Consider the following 20999-nt stretch of genomic DNA (forward strand, 5'->3'; position numbering starts at 1 on the left):
ACCGATTTAAATTTAAAATTTAAAATTTATTATAATAAAAAATTCTTAAAAATAATAATATATAATTTTTTTATTATATTAAAAATTTTTAATATAAAATTATATATTAACTCAAATTATATAAACACCTCATCAATAGTACTATTGATTTTTATTATTTTTCTCTCCAAATAACTCTCGTTAAATAGAAGAGAATTTTCTCACATTTTCCCTTCGTTTTGTTTTATTTTCTTGTTTGGCAGAGAGAGAGAGAGAAAGAGAGAGAGAGGGGTTTGTGGTGGTAAGGAAAAACAGAAGCACAGCAGGGCCAGGCAGGTATTATCAGACTCCTTAAGGAATTTACAGAGCCTCTCAGCTTCGTCTTTTCCTTTTCTCGTGATCTTTCTCTCTCTATAATCTCTCTTTCTCTATCCTCTTTTCTCTTTATGTGTGCTTATAAAAATTCCTCTTCATTTCCAACACTTTTAAAGGGGCTACAGCTCCAAACCTACCTAGACACATCCAACGGGATAATTTTGAGAGACCACCAAAGAGAGGTCTTTTCTTCTAGAAGAAAAAGAAGAAGAAAGGGTTTATATCATATCATCAAAAGAAGACAAGAAAGGAGAAGTTTTTAAAGAATTTTGTGAAGAACCCAGTTGGTGGATTTTTATTTGGAGGGAAACAAAAAAGAGAGGATTTTGAAGTACCCATTTGGATCAAAAGTAGTGTTTTAGATCAAGAAAAAATGACAAATAGTTGTGGAAGAAATGGAGCTGTTAGGCAGTACATAAGATCAAAAGTTCCTCGTTTGAGATGGACTCCTGAACTTCATCACTGTTTTGTTCATGCTATCGAGAGGCTTGGAGGCCATAAAAGTCAGTTCTTTATAATGATATTCTCTTTTTCTTCGTTTTCATTAATTTGGATTCTTATTCATGTCTTTTTTTTTTTTTTTTTTAATATTGTTTTTCATTCTCCCTTTCGGTCTTCTCTTTGTGTAGAGGCCACACCGAAACTTGTTCTTCAGTTGATGGATGTAAAAGGACTCACTATTTCACATGTCAAAAGCCATCTCCAGGTTTTTCTTTCTTTTCAAGCTGAATTATTATTTTTTCTAGGTTTAGATAATTCAACTTTTACTTTTCTCCTACCCTCTCTCTTTTTGTCTTTGCTTCCTTTTCTTATTTTTGTCTTCTTCGCTTTGTTTATTTCGCTCTTCTTTTGTTTAAATAATTAACCAGATGTATAGGAGCATGAGAGGAGATCTTGGCTGCAGACAAGGTAATTCAATCTCTTTTTTTTTGGGTGCAACAGATACATTTAACCCTAATAAATAAATAATAATGCCCTTGTATCTTTTCTATTAAAGTGTGCTTTTGCAAAGCCAAAGCTCATTTTGTATGACCTTCCCAACTTTGCAATTTTTGTTTCCATCCAAGCAGTGATGGCTTCATTTATTTTATTAGTCCCTTTCTTATAGTATTTAGTATTTACACCAAGTGTATATGTATGCCAAAACTAGGTGAGAGAAAGAGAAACCATTACTCTTTCAAAATCTTCTAATATTGGCACTCATGATGAAACCCACAACCTCGGTCACATCTGTCATTAAGTTTTCGAATTTTAGTATCCCTTTGCGCCTTCAATTTTACTTCCCATTTTCAGCAAGTATATATAATTTATTTATATATATGTATACATATATATTTATTTATTTTTGCTTTACGTCTCATTGGGTATTTTTTTTTGGGCCTTATAAATTATAATATTCAGATAGAGATTCATCCCAACAAAGGAAGCAAAGTTTTAAAGAGCATGATCATCAACATAGCCTTATTGACGGCCATGATCAAGTAAATGGTGTGGGTTTTAACCGGCCATCTTCAAAACGCATTCGGGAATCAGATTCTCAGCTTTACAGTTCTCTTCCTTCCAAAAGGTTTAGAAAAAAAGAAAAGAAAAGAAAAATTATGTACTTTTTACCTTGCTTTTCAATTTCTCTTTGGCTCTGAAGGGTAGATTCAGAATCTTTTTATATGTGAAAATAACGTGAGAAACAAACAAAAAGTGTATATAGTATTTATTATATTATATTGTGCTTTCTTTTTCTTGATATTCTTCTGATATGTATATATTTCTAACACCGTACTCATGAATCATGATGTTATATACTTATATATAAATATATGTAGAGCTAGAATGGAGACAAGAAGTTCAAATATATCAGAATGCCACGAACAAGAAGAAAGTAGAATATCATCGTGTGAGAAACTAGTATCGAATCCGTACTGTTTTGATGATTATCTGATGGCATTGGCTGAGCGGAATTATGGAATAAAGGAGCAGCCGCTGCTGCAGCAGCAGCATACGCAGCCTCATCAATATTCCACAGCAGCTGCCTTCTCTCTGCCACCACAACATCATCTTTTCACGAACCTCAACCCTTTCAAATACGCTGTCCAGGAATCTGATTTCTTCAAGGTACACTACTCTACACTACTATAAAAACTATATATATAGGTATGTATACATGTATAGTTTGTATTTTGTTAGAGCAAGGGGATTGAGTGTAGAAGTTTTGGGTATTCTACAGTCGGCAATGAGTATCTCTCTCTATGCTTCTACCTTTTTCTTTTTTTCTTAGGTCAACGGACGTCCTCTAAATTTATTCTCACTTACACAGCTTTATACAGTACTGTATAATATAATACCTTTGTTCCTTTTCCTACTAGCTGAGAAATCTCTTCCTTTCTCTCTCTTTCTCTCTCTCTCTAAAAATGGGCAAGAAACTTTTGTGACTTCATATTATTCGTTGTGTATTTAGGGGATGAAAGAGAACTTTATTTAGGAAGAAAACCTTCAACAAGTATACAGTAGTAACCTTCGTAATTTTTAATACTATATAGTACTTTATTGTTTACCAAAATATTATATTATTGTCCGTGCCTTACACGTGCTATCCAATCAGATTTTTCTGTTTCCTTTTTAGTTTAGCGTTCCCAAATAACTAACGGTTACTCATAAATTCAAAAAAAATTTGAATTCAAGTTACAATTTTATTTAAATTTATATATATATTTTTTATAAAATTTGAGTTTAAACTTAAATTTAGGGTTGAAATTTGAGTTTAAGTTTCTCCTTTAATTTAAGTTTCTAAATTTAAATTCAAGTTAATGAATAATATTTTTTTTTATTTTTAAAAACGCTGTAATTTTTTTGTTTTAATTCTGATTGAGATGATTTTTTTTATGCATTCACAACGAAGAGATGAATAAAATTTAACTCATATACTCTATTAAAATTTCTATCACCATTGAGTTTTTATTAAAATACTATCCAAATACAAATTTAAATTTTAATCCACGTAAACACAAATGCAAATAGATTCTCAATTCAAATCATAACTCAAAATGTGCACATTTAAACACAAACTCAAATTAGAGTCCAAACTCAAACCATACTCAAATACACCTTAACTTAAATCAAGATCTGAATTTAAGTGACTCAAACTCAAAAACTTCAAAAGAATAAGGGTTTGTTTAGTTCGCTAATTCGAGTTTTTAATTCGAGTTGAGATATTATTTTATGTGAGCTTTTTACTGTAGTAAAAAAGTTAAATGTGACTGTTTTTGAGAGTTTTTTTACTATAATAAAATTCGAATTTTAAAGTTGAATCGGTGAAACGAACGAGATTCAAGTTTATACACCGTCTGTCCGATTGTGGGAAACGTTTTTTCTCATATATTCACTGTGGTCCTTTATGACTCTTTAGTAGTAGGGGACCCCCCCCTCCTATTCTGTGGCTGGCCAAATTGGAAATTCATAATACTCCCTTTATTGCGCTCTTCTAGATAGTACCATGTGTAGATGAAATAGTCCTTGCTAGCTAGCTTGGGATCTTATATGCGAAGCGACAATACATTCCCACTTGTTAGATACCATGTAGTCCCATATTTAACCGGTTGATTTTTGTTGTTTTTGTTTTTAAAATTTTATTTTTTAAATTAACCATTGAATTGTGTGAACCTTTTTGTTTTAGGCTGCGTTGAAATAGAGAAACTTTTTTTTTGTTGCTGATAGAAACACTGTAGACTTTGCAGTATAGTATTTCAGTACCGGCCTACTGGAATATGTTGTTGAATAGGCCCATACGAAATACGCTTTTCTATTTAGCATCCAATTTGGTACAGCATATTTTTTGTAATGTTCTATTATTTAGATCCTTATTATTTACATCTTTCCTCCAAAAAAAAAAAAAAAAATCCTCATTTACATATAGATCAACCTTTAATATAGACCCATTACCTTAAATGTCCTTATAATTACTTCCATTGTTTATATATGCTGCTTTAGTAGTTGAAACAAAAGCCAGACCTGCCTCCTATGAAAGTGGCATACTTGGTGTTATTCATAAAATTATTTACTGTTTTATATTGTGGCATACTTGGTTTTATATTCATAAAATCAATGGAAAGTTACGCACCAAAACATAGAGTTTGTGGGAAAACAATTAAAATAATTTAGATTAATGAAATTTTACTCAGTCCTTACGTTCTTTATATGCATTTGTCTCTACAGAAAGTTGGCAATCATCACATAGTGCAATACGCTAGCTGGTATGAAAATGTGTAGTCAGACCAAACTCATGGAATATTATTGACACTAATTAATCAAAAATTATTTGTGCTAAACAGGTTAACGAGCCTGATCAGGATGAACGGCATGAAGCGAAGCAATTACATAGATACGAAAAATCTACGGAGGCAGAGACGGATCAAGACATAGAATTAGCCGGGGGGTGTTGCGATTTGTCGTTGTCACTCTCATTGCATGATCATCAACATAATCCCTCTTCAAATAGAAGTAATGCTTCTTCAACGAGTGAAATCAGCGTGGCAATCTCATCGTACTCTTTGTCTGCGGCGGCTAAATATAAAGACTGCTCTATCTCATCTTCTACGGCGAAACACAGTCTTAACTTAGATCTTTCTGTTGCTCTATGCGGCAACTGAAGAGAGTACTAAATAGTAGAATCGTCATGTTTTAGGCCATGTCACTTGTCTGCTTTTTATTATCCATATTTCTTGTCTTTTTCTGTTATAGTTTTTTCCGATAGTAAATTCCTCTAATTCGTCTCTTTTCAGTGTATAGTTTCAATCTTTTTTTTTTTTTTTTTTTTTAGATATTAAGTTTTTAGTAGAGGGATCATTGCTTTTATAAGAATGGAAAGTGGAGCAAAGGTGAATTAGTGCAAAATGTTGACGGAATTTATTTTTGTCAATTAAGACTCGTGACTTTTAGGGTCGCTTAAAGAGATTTACCTTAAGTGTCATATGTAAAATAAACCAAGTATTAGTTTTAGTTATGCTAAACCTTCGACGTATTACTCTCATAATTAGTTATTCTAGCCACTGAAGCATACTTTGATGTAAAATGATCAGAACATTGTGCGTATACTCATTCATTTCTAGTAATTTAAAAATAGACACACACTAGTAGGTATTGGGGCTACTAGATTCTACACTAGGACATCGCAGGGTAGCGGATGTTGCGGTCTTCGGTTCATAGACTACGTTGCTAGTTGAAGAGGCCTTGGGTTGATGGAGATAGCTCCGGCAGGACCTCCAAAGGGGACTAAAGATGTCCGGGTTCTAAGGTCCACTTCGTCGCCAAACAACCATAATGATACTGCAAATACCCAAGAGAACAATGCAAAAGGGAACAAAAAAAGTCGGAGTACGGTGGGAGGAGGAACTAAAGTATTTGGGCCTTATAAAGTGAGTTGGGCTTACACGCAACACGCTAGAGCCCAAAATAGCTTGACGTGGGGTATCCATTAGCCATATCACCGCTAGAATCCGGAAACATGGTTCTCAAATCACGGCGTTTAGTACGCAGTAATGATTACTAAAAATTATATAGAGAGTAATATAATTTTTAGAAATAATTTATTATTATTTTTAGTTGTATATATGAATTTTTTCTCAAATTCTCAAAAATAATATATTATTGTATTTAATTATACATAAAAATATTATATTTTTTATTTTTTTTTAAATGAAACTAATATTTTTTAAATATTTAGCTCGTAACATTAAGACTAATATTTTAAGAAGTACAAAATACAACACAATAAGTAGTCACGAAGTTTCCTGCAAATACAGATAATAACACTTCGGAGGCCCTCCCGAATAAGAAGAAGAAATCGTCGTCATCGTCAACCTCGGCAAACATCCTTAATCTGTCCAAACACTCTCAGAAATCCAATTTCTTCTCCCTATCATTCAATCAATTCAAATCATATTGAAAACGATGGTGAGAGAGAGAGGCGGCTGGCGGGGCTGGGAAGAGAAGAGTGAGAGAGAGGCGGTTGGCGGGACTGGGAAGAGAAGGGTGAGAGAGAGAGAGAGAGGGGTGGCCGGGCTGGGAAGAGATGGGTGAAAGAGAGAGGCAGCCGGCGGGGCTGGGAGAGAATGGTGAGAGAGAGAGAGAGAGAGGCGGCCAGCGGGGGCTGGGAGAGAGAGAAAGGCGACCGGCGGGGTTGGGAAGAGAAGGGTGAGAGAGAGAGGCGGTTGGCGGGGCTGGGAAGAGAAGGGTGAGAGAGAGAGAGGTGGCGGGGCTGGGAAGAGAAAGGTGAGAGAGAGAGGCGGCCGGCGGGGCTGGGAAGAGAAGGGTGAGAGAGAGAGGCAGCCGACGGGGCTGGGAAGAGAAGGGTGAGAGAGAGGCGGTTGGCGGGGTTGGGAAGAGAAGGGTGAGAGAGATAGAGGCGGCCGGGCTGGGAAGAGAAGGGTGAGAGAGAGATGCGGCCGGCGGGGCTGGAAAAGAAGGGTGAGAGAGAGATAGGCGACCGGCGGGCTGGGAAGATAAGGAGAGAGAGAGGCAGTTGGGCTAGGAGGGAGAGAGAGAGAGATGTTAAGGCTCTTTCAGTAATATTACTTTCCTAGAAAAAGTGAATAACACTCTATTACATGGGTTTAAGATTACCTAATGTAAAATCTACGAGCTTCACTTTTTTAGATTTTAAAAAAGCCTAAAGGAGTGTTTGGTATGCGGTAATAAGTAGAAATTATATTACTAAAAAAGTGATAAAAGGGAATATGATTCTTATGAAATGTGTGTTACCACGTTTGGTTATGCATGTGAATCTTTTCTCATATTCTCAGAAAAATTATTTTATTGTGTTAGGTTGATACAAAGTAATGTAATATATTTCTTTTTAATAATAACTAATTTAAAATATTTTAAGTACTAAAAATTTGATTATTTTTAAGAAACACAAAAATTATTCTTAGTTTAAGAAATAAATTTGTAAATTTTTCTTCAAAAAAAAATCTTAACAAATTTTTAAGAATATATTAAAATCTCAAACCAAATATAAAAATTTGATTACGTTACAAAATTATATTTCTTCTTAATAATAACTAATTTAAAATATTTTAAGTACTAAAAATTTGATTATTTTTAAGAAACACAAAAATTATTCTTAGTTTAAGAAATAAATTTGTAAATTTTTCTTCAAAAAAAAATCTTAACAAATTGGGGGCATATTCCTTAATGGGTAAAACACCATATTGATATTCCTTAAAATCTGAATAACACCATATTGAGTGTCATTCAAATTATCCCATTTTCGGGTAAAATGAATCCCATGGGATTGATATTCTTGGGAATATAAAAATTAGAACTCTTGTACTAAACATAGTAATGTGAGAAGATTCTCATTCCCACTCAAAGATTACCTCATACCAAACGCCCCCTAATAATTGTACTAAACATGAGAATCTGACAGATTTTCATTCTCACATCTAAGATTACCTTATACCAAACCCCCCTTTAAGGTTATTGCTGATATCAATTTATTATATACAGTTATTGTACTTCAAAAACAAAAAAGTATAACAGTTATGTCAAAGGTTAGTTTTATCCATCTCCCAACTAAATGTAACGACTGAATACAAGCGACTTTGGAAAACAAAATTGTCGACTGACGAGATTCGGATTCCCACTTTCACAATAACTCTTCGAGCATCTTTTTATTACTGCAAACATACCCCAAACATATCGGTTAATCCCGCCTTTAATGCTTCCCGCCCTTTGCTTTGACATTTGAAATCAGTGCCTTGACACACAATCGTGGCTTTGTGCTGACTAGATTTTGTGGGAGAACTGATACAGCAACTACCAACGACCCATTCGGTACCCCAGAGAGGGGTAGTAACTCAACAAGTACCGAAAGCTGCAAATTTGGACATTTAGTTGGAAGTAGGAAAATGAAAGACAAAGTAAAATGTCGCTGAATTAGTGAAGAATGTGATGGGGTTTTAGGTTTCACCTCTGGAGATTTAAGGTCCACTATGGAATCTGGCACAACATCTTTAACTGCGGCAGCCACGGTCGAAAAGCAGCTGTTCCGGTCCAACAAATTTGAAGCAGGTGATGTACCTTTAGTGACCTTCATCTCAGTCTCTTCGATTCCTCGTCTGTTGTATCCAACTGCGAACTACAAAATCAATTTAAATACTTGCTATTATGATAAAAATTCGTTGCACCAAAACAGAAAGATGCATTACAAGACAATATGGTGATGTTGCAACAATTATCACCATGATTATTTAACGAATTAAGTCAACTGGCAATGGCTAAAGTAAACAAAATCACGGGCAGAAACTTTCATTTGGTCATGACTCATATACATCATATTGAGGCTGCAATTTGTAGTTGGCCCAGATGGCACGCACATGCCCACACACGCAAAAAGGATCAAACGAAGGGCAAATAGAGAAACCTAGGTTTCTCCTTTACTTCTTACCATACCACACTGTACAAAACCAGATTTCCTCATTTTCTTCTTATCCTAAAAGGCCTGACACCATAGAAAAGACTAATAGTTATCTACGAAAACAAATTATAACATTTACCTTTAAAGGCCGTGCAAGCTTGTTTTGTTTATCATTCACGAACTCAAGAACAAGCCGTGATACAACTACGCGTAGTTCGTTTTCATTCAAAGTACAAGTAGCTTGGATGGGAAAGATGCGGTGACACCACCTGCACGGCTGCACCATATTAATCACGGTTCCAACTGAACATATTTGAGAAAAAATAACCAAGATTAACTATTTACTTGGAAATAAACAGCAATTCCTATTTAAGACATGGGGTAAAAAGAAAAGAGATCTACTACTCACTGGGGTGAACTAGAACCTGCAGATTCCAGCGACTGAAAAATCTCTGATACAATATTGACAGTGTCAAAAGAGGTGCCTCTGGTGAAGGTAAAGAGAAGCAAGCCACTCCTCGTCAGCTTAACTAGAGAAAGAACAGAATTTCTCTCTTCCATTGTATCAATCTTTGCTGAGGATAAAGGAAACTCTCCCGAACGATTCCCTGTCGTAGCAAACGACATGTCAGTATACTACAAAAAGGCATCAAATACTATACATTGCAAAGGGTTTGACCAAACCCCAGCGGACATCGAGTGATAGTCACCATGAAAGTACCAGGTTTGTCCTCAGAGTTATCAGCATCGTTGCTTTCTTCACCATTGATGTGTTCACCATCTACATCATCCGTGCATGTTTTCCTTCTCTTAGAAGTAGAATTTTCATCAGAGCTATCTGAACCTTCTTTAGTGCGAGTAGTTACAGACGCAACAAACTGCAAAACAAATAAGAAATAGACGACCAATAATATTTTAGCAGAAATAGGATAATTTGCACAAATGGTCCCCAATCTTTTTAAGAAGTGACAGTTTAGTCCCCAAATTTTTTTTTTTGGACAAAACGACCCCCAACCTCTTTAAAAGGTGACGGTTTAGTCATTTCCTCAAATTCAGTTAAATTTTTAACAAAACATGTCACGTGACCCCCTTTTTCAGTAAAATGACTTAAATGTCCCCATAACCAAAAAAAAAACAAACCCCCCACTTCTCTCTCTCTCCCGTTATCTCTTCATCTCCCTCAACCTCTCTCTCACCTCTCACCTTCTCTATCTCTCTGTTTTGAAACCCTCAACAACATTGTTAGTTCTTCCTCAAAAATCGAGGTCGGAGTTCCCTCTTCGTCATATCTCTTACCATCGTGAGGTCAGAGTCTCTTTTCGCCGGATCTGACTATCGCGAGCAGCTCGTGACGGATTTATCATTTCTGACGGTGGACTCCTCTTCTCTGATTGTTCTTGCGAGCGCCACCGTGGAAGAGAGGACGGTGACGAGCAACTTTTCGTCGCGATGGCGGACTTATCTTTTCCGGATATGTGACCCGAGATCAGGCTGGAAACGGAATCGCGCTTTAGGCCAGAATCGTGAAGGAACTCATAAGATCTGGTTTGAGATTGCGAATGAAGCTGGCCAAAATCGAGAATGAAGCTTGCCGGAATCGCAGAGCCGCTGCCAACGCTGGTCATGGATGGATCTAGTTTGAGAGAGAAACAAAATAGAAAGGACGTAGGGGGAGAGAGAGAGAGAGAGAGAGAGAGATTTTCACGTGGGGAAGAAGAAAGAGAGGGATGTTGCTGGAGATAGAGAGTCGCCGGAGATAGGGATGTCGCTGGGATGACTTCTTTAGATTTTTTTAGATTTTTTATTTTAATTTTTGTTGAAAAAGAAATTATTCTGTTTACTAAAATACCCTTTATTATGAGATCATGTGCAGTGCACATGACTTGCACTATCAAAAATTGAACGAAAAGGACTAAACTATCACCTTTTAAAGAGATTGGAGGTCACTTTGTCAAAAAAAAAAGATTCGGGATCAAACTGTCACTTCTTAAAAAGATTGGGGACCATTTGTGCAAATTATCCGCAGAAATAACATAATTCATAAAATTCTGATGTATTTGAAAATTGAAACATGTATTGAATTTTCTCATGAGAACTGGGGTCCGTTTGGTTGGAGGGATGGAGAAAGTTAGAGAGATAGAGAGTAGGAATGATAGAGAGAATTATAGTAATCTCTCATATTGTTTGGTAGGATGAAAGGAGAGTTGAAAGGATAGAAAATAGTTAACTTACTATATTGTCCCTTTAAACTATTTGTCAATAATTTATTTACAGGATAAGACAGTCTTTTTAATATTAAATTTGATGGATTGTTTGAGTCCTTCCATTGATGGAAAGATCCAATTTGGTGGGCCCTAAAAGAAAGCACATCCCTCCACTTCTCCTCTCCCTCCAACCAAATAAGTGATTAGCCCTCTCCCTCCACCCCTCTCCATCCCTCCATCTCTAAAGCACATCCCTCCACTTCTCCTCTCCCTCCAACCAAATAAGTGATTAGCCCTCTCCCTCCACCCCTCTCCATCCCTCCATCTCTCCCTCCAACCAAACACACTTGGGAATTCGCTAATTACTAGCAAATAAAACAGAGAGTAACCCCCTACAACTCAAAAATCGCCCCCAGCCATCTCAGAAAGAACATAAGGTGTTCGCCTGATTAAACAAAATGAGTTACCAATGCTTAATACCTGTTGAAGGGATGAGATTGCAGTATCAAGACTAAAAACTCATTTCAAACTAGTTGCTTGTGCCGTCCTATGCGGCGTGAGGAAATGTCAACATCCATGTTTCCATTCAAGTTTTTATTTCTTTTTCTTTTTTCTTTACAAATGAAGAAGTCATCATCACTTTTTCGCAACAAAGAAAATCGCAACTCAACTCCACCGAATGCGCTATCAACTATTAGAAGCTAAACTAGTTGAAGTATGAACTGGAGCCGGAAAAAAAGAAGTTTGAACTAAAAACTGACCTTCCCAAGGATGGACATTGCTTCTTTTGTAGCGCTTTTCTCCCTCTCTATGAAAAAACGGAAAAGCGTTAAAATTTAACTATATGTTCATTTCACAACTCAAATCTGAGTTATGATTTGAGTTGTGTATTTTGAGAGAAAAACACAGTAGCGAAAAAGTTAAATTTGAATTTTTATGAGAGAAAACATAGTAGCAATAAAAGTTAAGTTGTGACTTGAGTCGTGAAATGAACAAAATAAAGCTTTATTTTCAACTTGAATAGTAAATAAATGAAATATAAAAAAAAAGAGGCACATAGAAAATCAGAAATTGGAAATTACATTTCACTTGTTGCATATCCTCATTGCCACCCACAACCCCAAAATCTCTTGAACAATGCAAGCAGAATAACAGATGTCATGTAGGCTTCATTTCCATTAAACTCATTCCTAAAAGAATAAAAAATAAAAAATGAACTAGTACTGCTTAATACTAAATATCCAATTCGAAATTTCATCATACCTAGCTTTTGCCATACTCAGACTCACTAAATTAATCCTAAAAATTCCGCAGCAGACAAGAATTACAAAACCCACTTGGGATCAATTTCGTTTAGAAAATTTAAAGCAAACCCAAGTCTTAGATTAGTCCAAAGTTGAGAACGTAAAAAGCGAAAGCAACGAAATTTCATAGAAAAAGGAATAAGAGAGAGAACAGACTGATGGTGCAGGTGAGAAGAAAACCGGAGTGGGAGTGTTGGAGAAGGGAAGAAGGCGCGTTGTAGTCAAAACGAGGTATGATTATGACTCCCCCATGCTGCTCCCATGGCTTCATCTCCTGTTGTTCACTAATCTCTGTCCCTGTCTTTGTTTCAGTTGTTGTCGTTTCTTCTTCTTTGGCCACCGTTTTGCCCCTTTTCTTTCACTTGCCTTTTGTTGCGCTACTTTGGTGGCTGCAGACAAGTTTTGCAGGTGGAACGCCAATTTCAAAACCCTTCGAATTCCGATTTCACATGGAAGTAATGGGAAAAGTCTAGGGTGGTATGCACTTCTGGGGCATACACATGGTACTCAATCGAATGGTGAAGAGGGCATCCCAGATATGAGGTCAACGGTGAAATAATGACCTGGGTTGCAATATATATATATTTTGATAAGTATGGGTTGCACTTGGTCTCTTCACCTTTTGTACAATTACTTGAGGGTCCGTTTTGCAGGAAGGATTGATAGGATAGGGAACGGGTGGAGTGGAAAGGAGGGGATGAATTTTGATTTTTTTTTTTTTTTTTTAAATTTGGTTTGATATGACAAGAAGAAATGATTATTGTTTGATATTGAAATGAAAAAAGAAAGAAGAAGATAAGTTTTATTTACAAAATTACTGTATTGTCCATGCAAAATAAAGTGTTTTTTTCCCCCTTAAAATGTCCATTGCTTGACTAATAATAATGTTATACTCAGTATCTTCGAATAAAATCATCAATATTCAAGTTTTATGTATAAATAATTAAATTTTATGTAAAAAAGAAACAAGTGAAAGACCTTCTAGATCTGGTGTTTTCTAATGACACTGGTGAATATGGTGCACGGTAGTTCACTAGAGGGTTGCCGGCACCAGAGTTTTAGCTTCTAAAATTGGGTATATTAGAAGGGAAGGCAAATAGAAATAAAGAGAATGAAAAAAGTGAATGTAGTAAATATGTGAACTAAATAGGTCATAAATGTTAGTTAATTAATACAACTAAATAGGTCATAAATGTTGCCAATTAATAAAGTTACGTTTGATAGATGGATTCAGAATCATAATTCTGAATTCTGGTTCAGAATCAGTGTTTGTTTATAGTGATTTTAAATCATGATTCAGTGTTTAGTTTTAAGGAGACGTTTGGTTCATGGATTAGAATCATTTTTGATTTACGTGTATTTTTTGTAAGAGAAAATACTGTAACAAACCATGAACCATTATTCAAATCATGGTTTGAATCCTTAAACCAAACATCCCCTAAATGATTCTGAATCATGATTCAAAATTTGATGTGATGTTTTAAACTAGAATCACTCATGATTCTAAAACCACGCCCATCTTATTTCAATGTGATTCAAACCCTTGATTCTGAATCATGATTTCAGAATCATAATTTAAATTTAAAATTATAAATTATAATTAGAATTTTAAAATTATAATTAGAATCATCTTAATTTAAATTTTCGTACCAAACGAATCCTAAATCTCGCCAATTATTCCCTGCGGTGTTTCTTCTCACATTCCATGATGTTTCCAGACCACCGTATTAAGAAAGGATCCAAACCAAACCTCCAAGTCAATTCAAAGTCAATAAAGTTCCGGCCCCACATAATTGATCCAATAATTTTTATGCCCGTACTCTATTCCTACTTCATTTGGAATTAGAAAAGCTGTTTGGGTGTTTGAGATAAATAATTTAGCAGAATCCAAAAAAACGACCAGACACGGAGACTTCCTTACCAGCTGATCTTCTCCATGGCGGCAACACAGACTGCACCAGTGCCTTATTGCAATACTACCAGTCAGAATGACCGAAGGTGCATACAGTATGGTTAGTATACATATCGACAAACTTGAATAATCTTCATTAACTTTCATTTCTTTAAGGATTTAGTTAATTTTTCCGCATTATATCATAAATTAATCTGTCCTCAGCTAAGTTTATGCCAATTAGATGAGATTCTGTAATATATCCCCTAAAAAAAAGGAAAAAGAAAAAAAAAAGACTCTAATAAATTGTGCCTAATCAGAAAAGTTAATTCCATCTTACGTTGAAAGCTAAATATTAGCTGATATACATAATATATTGATAGGATATCTAATATTCGATGCCTAATAAGATACAGCTTGTGGCTTTACCAGATCTGAACCAAGAGGAAAACAAAGTTATTAGAGAAAATGTAACGAATTTTGTGCAGAAAAATGCAAAACTAACGCGTCATTTACACGGCTAATCATCTCTTTAGTAAAGTCACAAGTCCTTTCAGAACAACATTTATGAGCGACAAGAAAATATATTTACTTATTATAGTCTCTCTAAAAAAGAACAACTATCATATTAGTGCATTGATTTTTTTTTCAATTTTTAAATTTTTATTTTTCAGCACGAAGGACACTTGTATTGTGAGAAGTATCTTACAATCAGTTTTTTTTTATGCCATAACTCGAGTTTATTTTTATTTTTATCTTTTTAATATATTTTCAAAACATGTATGAGTATTTCTTTTATTTTCATACTTGTCAATTTTTTATGCAACGTTATCTTCTCAATAACGTACTGTAGTTCATTGTTTTTCTAATTAATTAAGAAGAAGAAGAAGAAGGAAAAAATTGGCTAATCCCCCAATCAACTCCTCATTTCTCAAACTCAATTCGCCTCTTTCAAATTTTTGGGTTAGTATCATCGGTGTCCCTTAAATTTTAGGGTCACTTAAAATTTCATATTCAAACTTTAAAAATTCCTCACTTTATCTTTTAAATTTTAAATTAGTCTCACTTACCCATCTTTAATAGAATTTCTGTTAAAATAAGAGAAAAAAGAGAGTTAAATGGCCAGGTAGTCTTTTTTTTTTTTTTCATTTATTTTTAAGAGAAATTCTAATAGAAAGACTATGTGATCACACTACCTCCTTTTTTATATTTGTTTTTAATAGAAATTTTAACAGAAATGGGTTAAGTGAGACTATTTCAAAGGGTAAAATAAGAGTTTTTAAATTTCGGAAGCCAAATTAGAACCTAAAATTCAGGGAGCACCAATAATAATAATTCAAAATTCTTTAATTCTGTCACTCTTTCTCTACAAAAAGCATGTATTAGCTTATTATCGTAGATTTTAATTATGTTCAATGTTCGTTTCTTATTTGTTCAACTTAGGTGCATTGAGTTGTTCAAATTTTATCTTCAAATTTTGTAGTACTAAATAAGCTGGCTTGTAAAAACCACAAGATGCAAGAAAACCACATGATGCAAGGCACAACATGAGCAGTCGCATGTAGGTTCCGTTTATTTCACTTATTTGAGTTTAAAATTTGAGTTTTGTTGTAGTTAAAAACTCTAAAAAATAGTCACATTTAATCTTTTTACTACAATAAAAAGTTATCGTAAAATCACATATTAATTTAAATTAAAAACTCGAATAAACGAATTAAACGGACCGTAATGTCTTCTGGGCCTTGATTTCCATTTCTGTGCTGCCGCATTATGGAACGGGAAACTTTAGATACCCATATAACTTGATACTCAGAAAGACAACGAACTCAACTATTTCATTCCCTAAATTTTGTGTTTCATTTCCACTTTCTTTTCTCTCTCTTTGCTAGGATTACAATTCCCTTCAAAATAATCTCTTGGCTGAATGTCTTTATTAATTATGCAGCTATTATGAGTCGTAAATTCTATCTTAATTTGTACTTCTTCATCGCTCTATATATTATTAATTACTATTTTTCAGTGACTGTGCGCGCTAATGCAACAAGAGGATCACGAAGCAATAATACGTCACCTCCACCGTCATCTCCGCGTCCACTGTCATCTCCGCGTCCACCGTCACTAGGACCGATTTCATCACCTCGACCAACAAGGTCACGACTTCCACCAACATCGTCACCTTGGGGTAAAGTTACATAGAGGTTTTTTTTTTTTTGGGTAAAGTTTTGTTTTTAATTTTATAAATCAAAAATACATTTGTTTTCATTTAGCCTTCCTTTTGAATAGTTTTGATATATATGTTTATTTAATCCTGAGGATTTTGCTATTTGATAATTAATAATATATGAATTTTATAATGGACTTTTTATGAAATGATGTGTGATAATTAATTGTTATGAAAATTTAATTATATGTTTTATTCTTTTCCTTTTTATGAGTTTATTTATTTATTTATTTATTTATTTTTTATCTGCTTTGACCTATGATTAGTATAAGAAAACAAGTCTAACCGTAAGATATTTTAAAATTTGAAGTGCCACGCTAGAAAATGAGTAAATGTCAGGAATAAACACAGAAATGCCATTCAAAAGATGCAATCTTTATATCTTTATATCTATGCCATCCAGTGGGATTTATATCTATTATCCAATTTTTAGTGTTCTAAACAGTATCTAACTAATCAAATTATTTCACATCATTACATGATAAGTATAAAAGTGTTAGTTAAAAAACAATTCAAATTTTTTTACATGACGTGCATGATATTATTAGTTAGACACTAATTAAGACATTAAAATTATACAAAAGATACGAGTCTCACCCAATAATATAAACTTATCATTATGCCACTCAAGTCACCAGAAAATGTCCTAACTAATATTCTATTTAAATTATTATTTTCTTTTTGACAAAAATGACCTGACATCCTTGGAGAGTATCCTGGTCATAATATATATATTTTTTAAAGTCAATATACATGACATAAATATAAAGCTGTTGAATTTTGATGGTATACTACGTTATTTTATCTAAACACTTTAGGTGTTGTACTGTTGTTGGACAAAAATAGTCCTCTATTTAACGGAGAACTTTTAAGTTTTTTAATAGAGATTTGTGACCAAAATTTAAAGTAGTTAAATGAGGCATTTTAAACTTAAGTGCCACTCGTATGAAAAAGCGAGTAAACTATATATATATATATATATATATATATATGTATATTCTTGTTGCTCTTAAGAACTGTACATTTTCATTTATTAAATTTAGTTACCTTACCCACTCATTCGAATTTTTCAGGTACAGATTTTTCTGGAGATTTCCTTTCCAATCACAAGAGTACTGATAGTCAACATAAAGCTACAACAATAGGTAATCCAACAGTTAAGATATTATAATATACAGTTTATTTATTAATATATAGCTTTAAACATAACCAAAGAATATAAATTTAATCATGTACTCAATGCAGTTACAATTTGTTGTTTATGAACTAAATCGGTTGACATGCTCAATTCTCTGTTTACTCAGGTATTGTAATTGGTACAACAATGCTTTTGATGCTTATTGTTTTGATAGTCTATTGTCTCAAGCGAAAGTGCTTTAGGAAGAAAGATAAGAAAAACATTGCAAATATTAAGGCATTCTTGAGGAGCCATGATTTAGTATTTCCCAGAGAATATAGCTATTGGGAGATCAAGAAAATGACCAACTTTTTCGCGGAAAAATTGGGTCAAGGAGGATTTGGCGGTGTATACAAAGGAAAACTCCCAGACGGCCGTCTTGTGGCTGTTAAAGTCTTGAGTGATTCAAAAAGCAACGGAGAGGACTTCATTAACGAGGTTTCCAGTATCAGCAGAACTTCTCATGTTAATATTGTATCTCTTTTAGGTTTCTGCTACAAGCCTAAAAGAGTCCTCATTTATGAATACATGTCAAATGGGTCTTTAGACAAGTTGATATACAATCAAGGATCTTCGGATACAAACAGTTGCCAATTAGAATGGAAGATGTTGTATGAAATCGCTCTCGGCATTGCGCGGGGATTGGAGTACCTACACCGAGGCTGTAATACGAGGATTTTGCATTTTGACATTAAACCTCACAATATTTTGTTGGATGACAACTTTTGTGCAAAAATAGCTGATTTTGGTCTCGCCAAGCTAAGCAAAAGGGACCAAAGCACTGTGTCTGTGTTAGGTGCGCGAGGAACTAGGGGATATATCGCTCCAGAAGTCTGTTCCAATCACTTCGGAAGAGTTTCTTTTAAGTCAGATGTATATAGCTACGGAATGATGGTTCTTGAAATGGTCGGAAAGAGAAAAAATATGGATCCTAACGTGTCTCAAATCAGCAGAATATACTTTCCACACTACATTTATAAGCATGTTGAAGCAAGTCGCGATTTAGATTTTGATGGGATTAAGAGTGAAGAGGAGGAAGAAATTGCAAAAAAGATGATATTAGTAAGTTTGTGGTGCATTCAAACCAATCCTTCAAATCGTCCGTCCATGAGCGGTGTCATAGAAATGCTGCAAAGTGGACTTCAATCCTTACCTTTTCCACCAAATCCCTTTCTATCTTCACCTACAACGTCACCTGAACATTCAGGTAAGTACTTTAGATACTGATTGACTTTTAAAGAATTAATGGCCATGTTTGTTTCACACTTTGAATTCATGATTCTGATTGTACTGTAGGATATTTTTTTTTTTTTCAAAAAAAATTGAATAAAAAAAGATCTCGTTCATAAGTTCTCTCATAAAATTTAAATTTAGAATCAGAATTACTGACTTAACCGTGTAAACCAAACAGACCATAAGAATCTTACATTTATTTCAAATCATGTGACACATGAAGTGCAATAATTTTACTACTTTCTATCCTTGTTTTCTTAGAGCTAAATACGACTGAACAACGTTCGTTTTCTAACAATTTAGTCAGATCATATGCAATACTGAGCACAAATTTTAATACTATACATTTCATATGTTAAATAAGAAATTGCTTTTTTTTTCAAAAAAAAAAGAGAAGAAAATAATAGCCTAACAAAAAAAGAAAAGAGAAGAACATGTTGCATTGATCCTTTTCAGTATTGATTTTTGTTTAGTTAATACGGAGGCATCTTATTTCAGGAGCTTTGGACTAAAGAGAGCTATTGGGTGTCCTGTTTCATCTTTCTGGTGCACTTTTTTGTTTGACTTTTCTGAAACATAACTGAAGTATTTTTGAGACCAAACTTACTGGCATCTTGTGATTGAATGAAACTTCATATTAAATATTTTAATTGTGATAAGCACTGGCTATGTGAGTGTATGATAATTTGAAAACATTTATGATGCTTAACTAATTTAAGATTGCAGCTTTATGATTAAATTGATAATTACAGAGCTTAAATGATGTGATTCCATTTGGTACCCTTAATAGCTCAAACATTATCTAGAATGAGGCCTCGTTAACTTCGCGAATTCGAGTTTTTAATTTGAGTTGAGATGTGATATTTTTTGAGAGCTTTTCACTGTAACAGAAAAAGTTAGATGTGATATTTTCTGAGAGTTTTTTACTATAAAAATCTAAAATTAAAAATTTAAATCGGTGAAATAAACGAGACATGAGTGTAAATTAGAAAAATATATATATATTTTTCCATGCACTACAATTTGGGCATACAAGATTACCGTCCCTATCAAGACCCAGTGTGTGTGTGTGCATGCCAACTGCATCACATGTGATATGACTAGTCTAAGCTCATGATAAATGTAATCCTTTTCTGACACATCAAGAGTTTTCTTTGTAATTGTATATATGAATTTTGGGATCACGAAGACACAGCCGTTTATTTTATTAATTTAAATTTTTAATTTTAATTTTATTACAGTTAAAAATTTTCATAAAAAGTCATATTTAATTTTTTCTGTTATATTAAAAAGCTTTTAAATAAAATTATATCTCAATTTAAATATGCGAACTGAAAACTCGAATCCGTGAATTAAAAAGACATGAGATTCAATGTTGAAAATCAAATCCGTTACGAGAAAATTATGTAACTGACTCTTTTTTTACTATCATTTTAAACAAATGACCGAACTTTTTTTATTAATTATTTTAATAAAATGACCGTTTTCTGAAATAATCAATGAGTAATGAACCGACAGTTTAATATGTATATATATACTTATATATCAATTTTATTTCTAAATTAAGGTTTTGGTTATTGAGATATTGTACTGTGATTTTGGAAGCTCAATATTTCTTGCTTCGTCCGTGAATCACCAATACGTACTAATATATTTTCTCGATTATTTTGTTCTTCAACAACGATTTTGTTAAATTAGTATTAAAAAAGGGTGTTTAGTAAAAAATTTTAACATTTTAATTTAAATATAACACAAATTTTTTAATATCTTAATTTTTAATCTCTTAAACTAATAAAAATTTTAAATAAATTTAATTAAATGAAATACATTATAATAAATTTATATGTTCGAAAAATAAAAATTTAGGAAGTAATTTATTAAATCCGGACAAGTTCTGTAAGCAATTGTGTCAGAAATCCATGTTCTTTTTTGGTTGAGTGCAACCAATGCAGTAGGTGGGGGCCCATTCATCTCATATTTTGAATTAAGCCCATTACCATCGGAAAAAAGACAAAAAAAAAAAGTTTACTCATAATAAGAAAAGTAAAATCTGCAAGCATACAATTACAGAATCTCAAATACACAATAAATGTTATTTTTATATTTTCCTTCTGTAAAAGTCATTTTCACCGTCACAATTACAAAATCTCAGATACACGAAAAATGGTATTTTTATATTTTTCCTTCTATAAAAGTCATTTTGACCGG

The 20999-nt window shown here is 33.6% G+C and overlaps 3 protein-coding genes across 6 annotated transcripts; 2 read left to right on the forward strand and 1 right to left on the reverse strand.

The window, feature by feature from the left end:
* Nucleotides 1–237: 237 nt before the first annotated feature.
* LOC21405703 lies at nt 238–5125 on the forward strand. 2 transcript variants are annotated; one of them, XM_024163657.1, is made up of 7 exons: nt 238–315; nt 471–857; nt 984–1060; nt 1224–1263; nt 1756–1921; nt 2175–2463; nt 4677–5125. In XM_024163657.1, the coding sequence occupies exons 2-7, from the start codon at nt 728–730 to the stop codon at nt 4992–4994; spliced, it is 1020 nt and encodes a 339-aa protein (XP_024019425.1). In that variant the 5' UTR covers nt 238–315; nt 471–727; the 3' UTR covers nt 4995–5125. The 2 variants fall into 2 exon arrangements, with proteins under 2 accessions (XP_024019425.1, XP_010093351.1); XM_010095049.2 differs by having other exon boundaries at nt 244–857.
* A 2470-nt stretch (nt 5126–7595) lies between these two features.
* LOC21405705 lies at nt 7596–12989 on the reverse strand. Of its 3 annotated transcripts, none has more exons than XM_024163622.1 (7): nt 12450–12989; nt 11727–11773; nt 9483–9639; nt 9171–9369; nt 8901–9030; nt 8315–8482; nt 7596–8218 (listed from the first exon to the last, which is right to left on the reverse strand). In XM_024163622.1, exons 1-7 carry the CDS (start codon nt 12538–12540, stop codon nt 8060–8062), a joined length of 951 nt encoding a protein of 316 aa, XP_024019390.1. In that variant the 5' UTR covers nt 12541–12989; the 3' UTR covers nt 7596–8059. The 3 variants fall into 3 exon arrangements, with proteins under 3 accessions (XP_024019390.1, XP_024019391.1, XP_024019389.1); XM_024163623.1 differs by lacking the exon at nt 12450–12989 and adding an exon at nt 12048–12133; XM_024163621.1 differs by having other exon boundaries at nt 7597–8218; nt 12426–12989.
* A 1135-nt stretch (nt 12990–14124) lies between these two features.
* LOC112091012 (LEAF RUST 10 DISEASE-RESISTANCE LOCUS RECEPTOR-LIKE PROTEIN KINASE-like 2.1) lies at nt 14125–19441 on the forward strand. The gene is made up of 5 exons (XM_024163648.1): nt 14125–14281; nt 16181–16342; nt 17455–17526; nt 17686–18765; nt 19290–19441. Exons 1-5 carry the CDS (start codon nt 14206–14208, stop codon nt 19301–19303), a joined length of 1404 nt encoding a protein of 467 aa, XP_024019416.1. The 5' UTR covers nt 14125–14205; the 3' UTR covers nt 19304–19441.
* Nucleotides 19442–20999: the final 1558 nt, after the last annotated feature.

Source organism: Morus notabilis, unplaced genomic scaffold, assembly GCF_000414095.1.
Source record: "Morus notabilis unplaced genomic scaffold, ASM41409v2 Scaffold538, whole genome shotgun sequence".
NCBI lineage: Eukaryota > Viridiplantae > Streptophyta > Magnoliopsida > Rosales > Moraceae > Morus > Morus notabilis.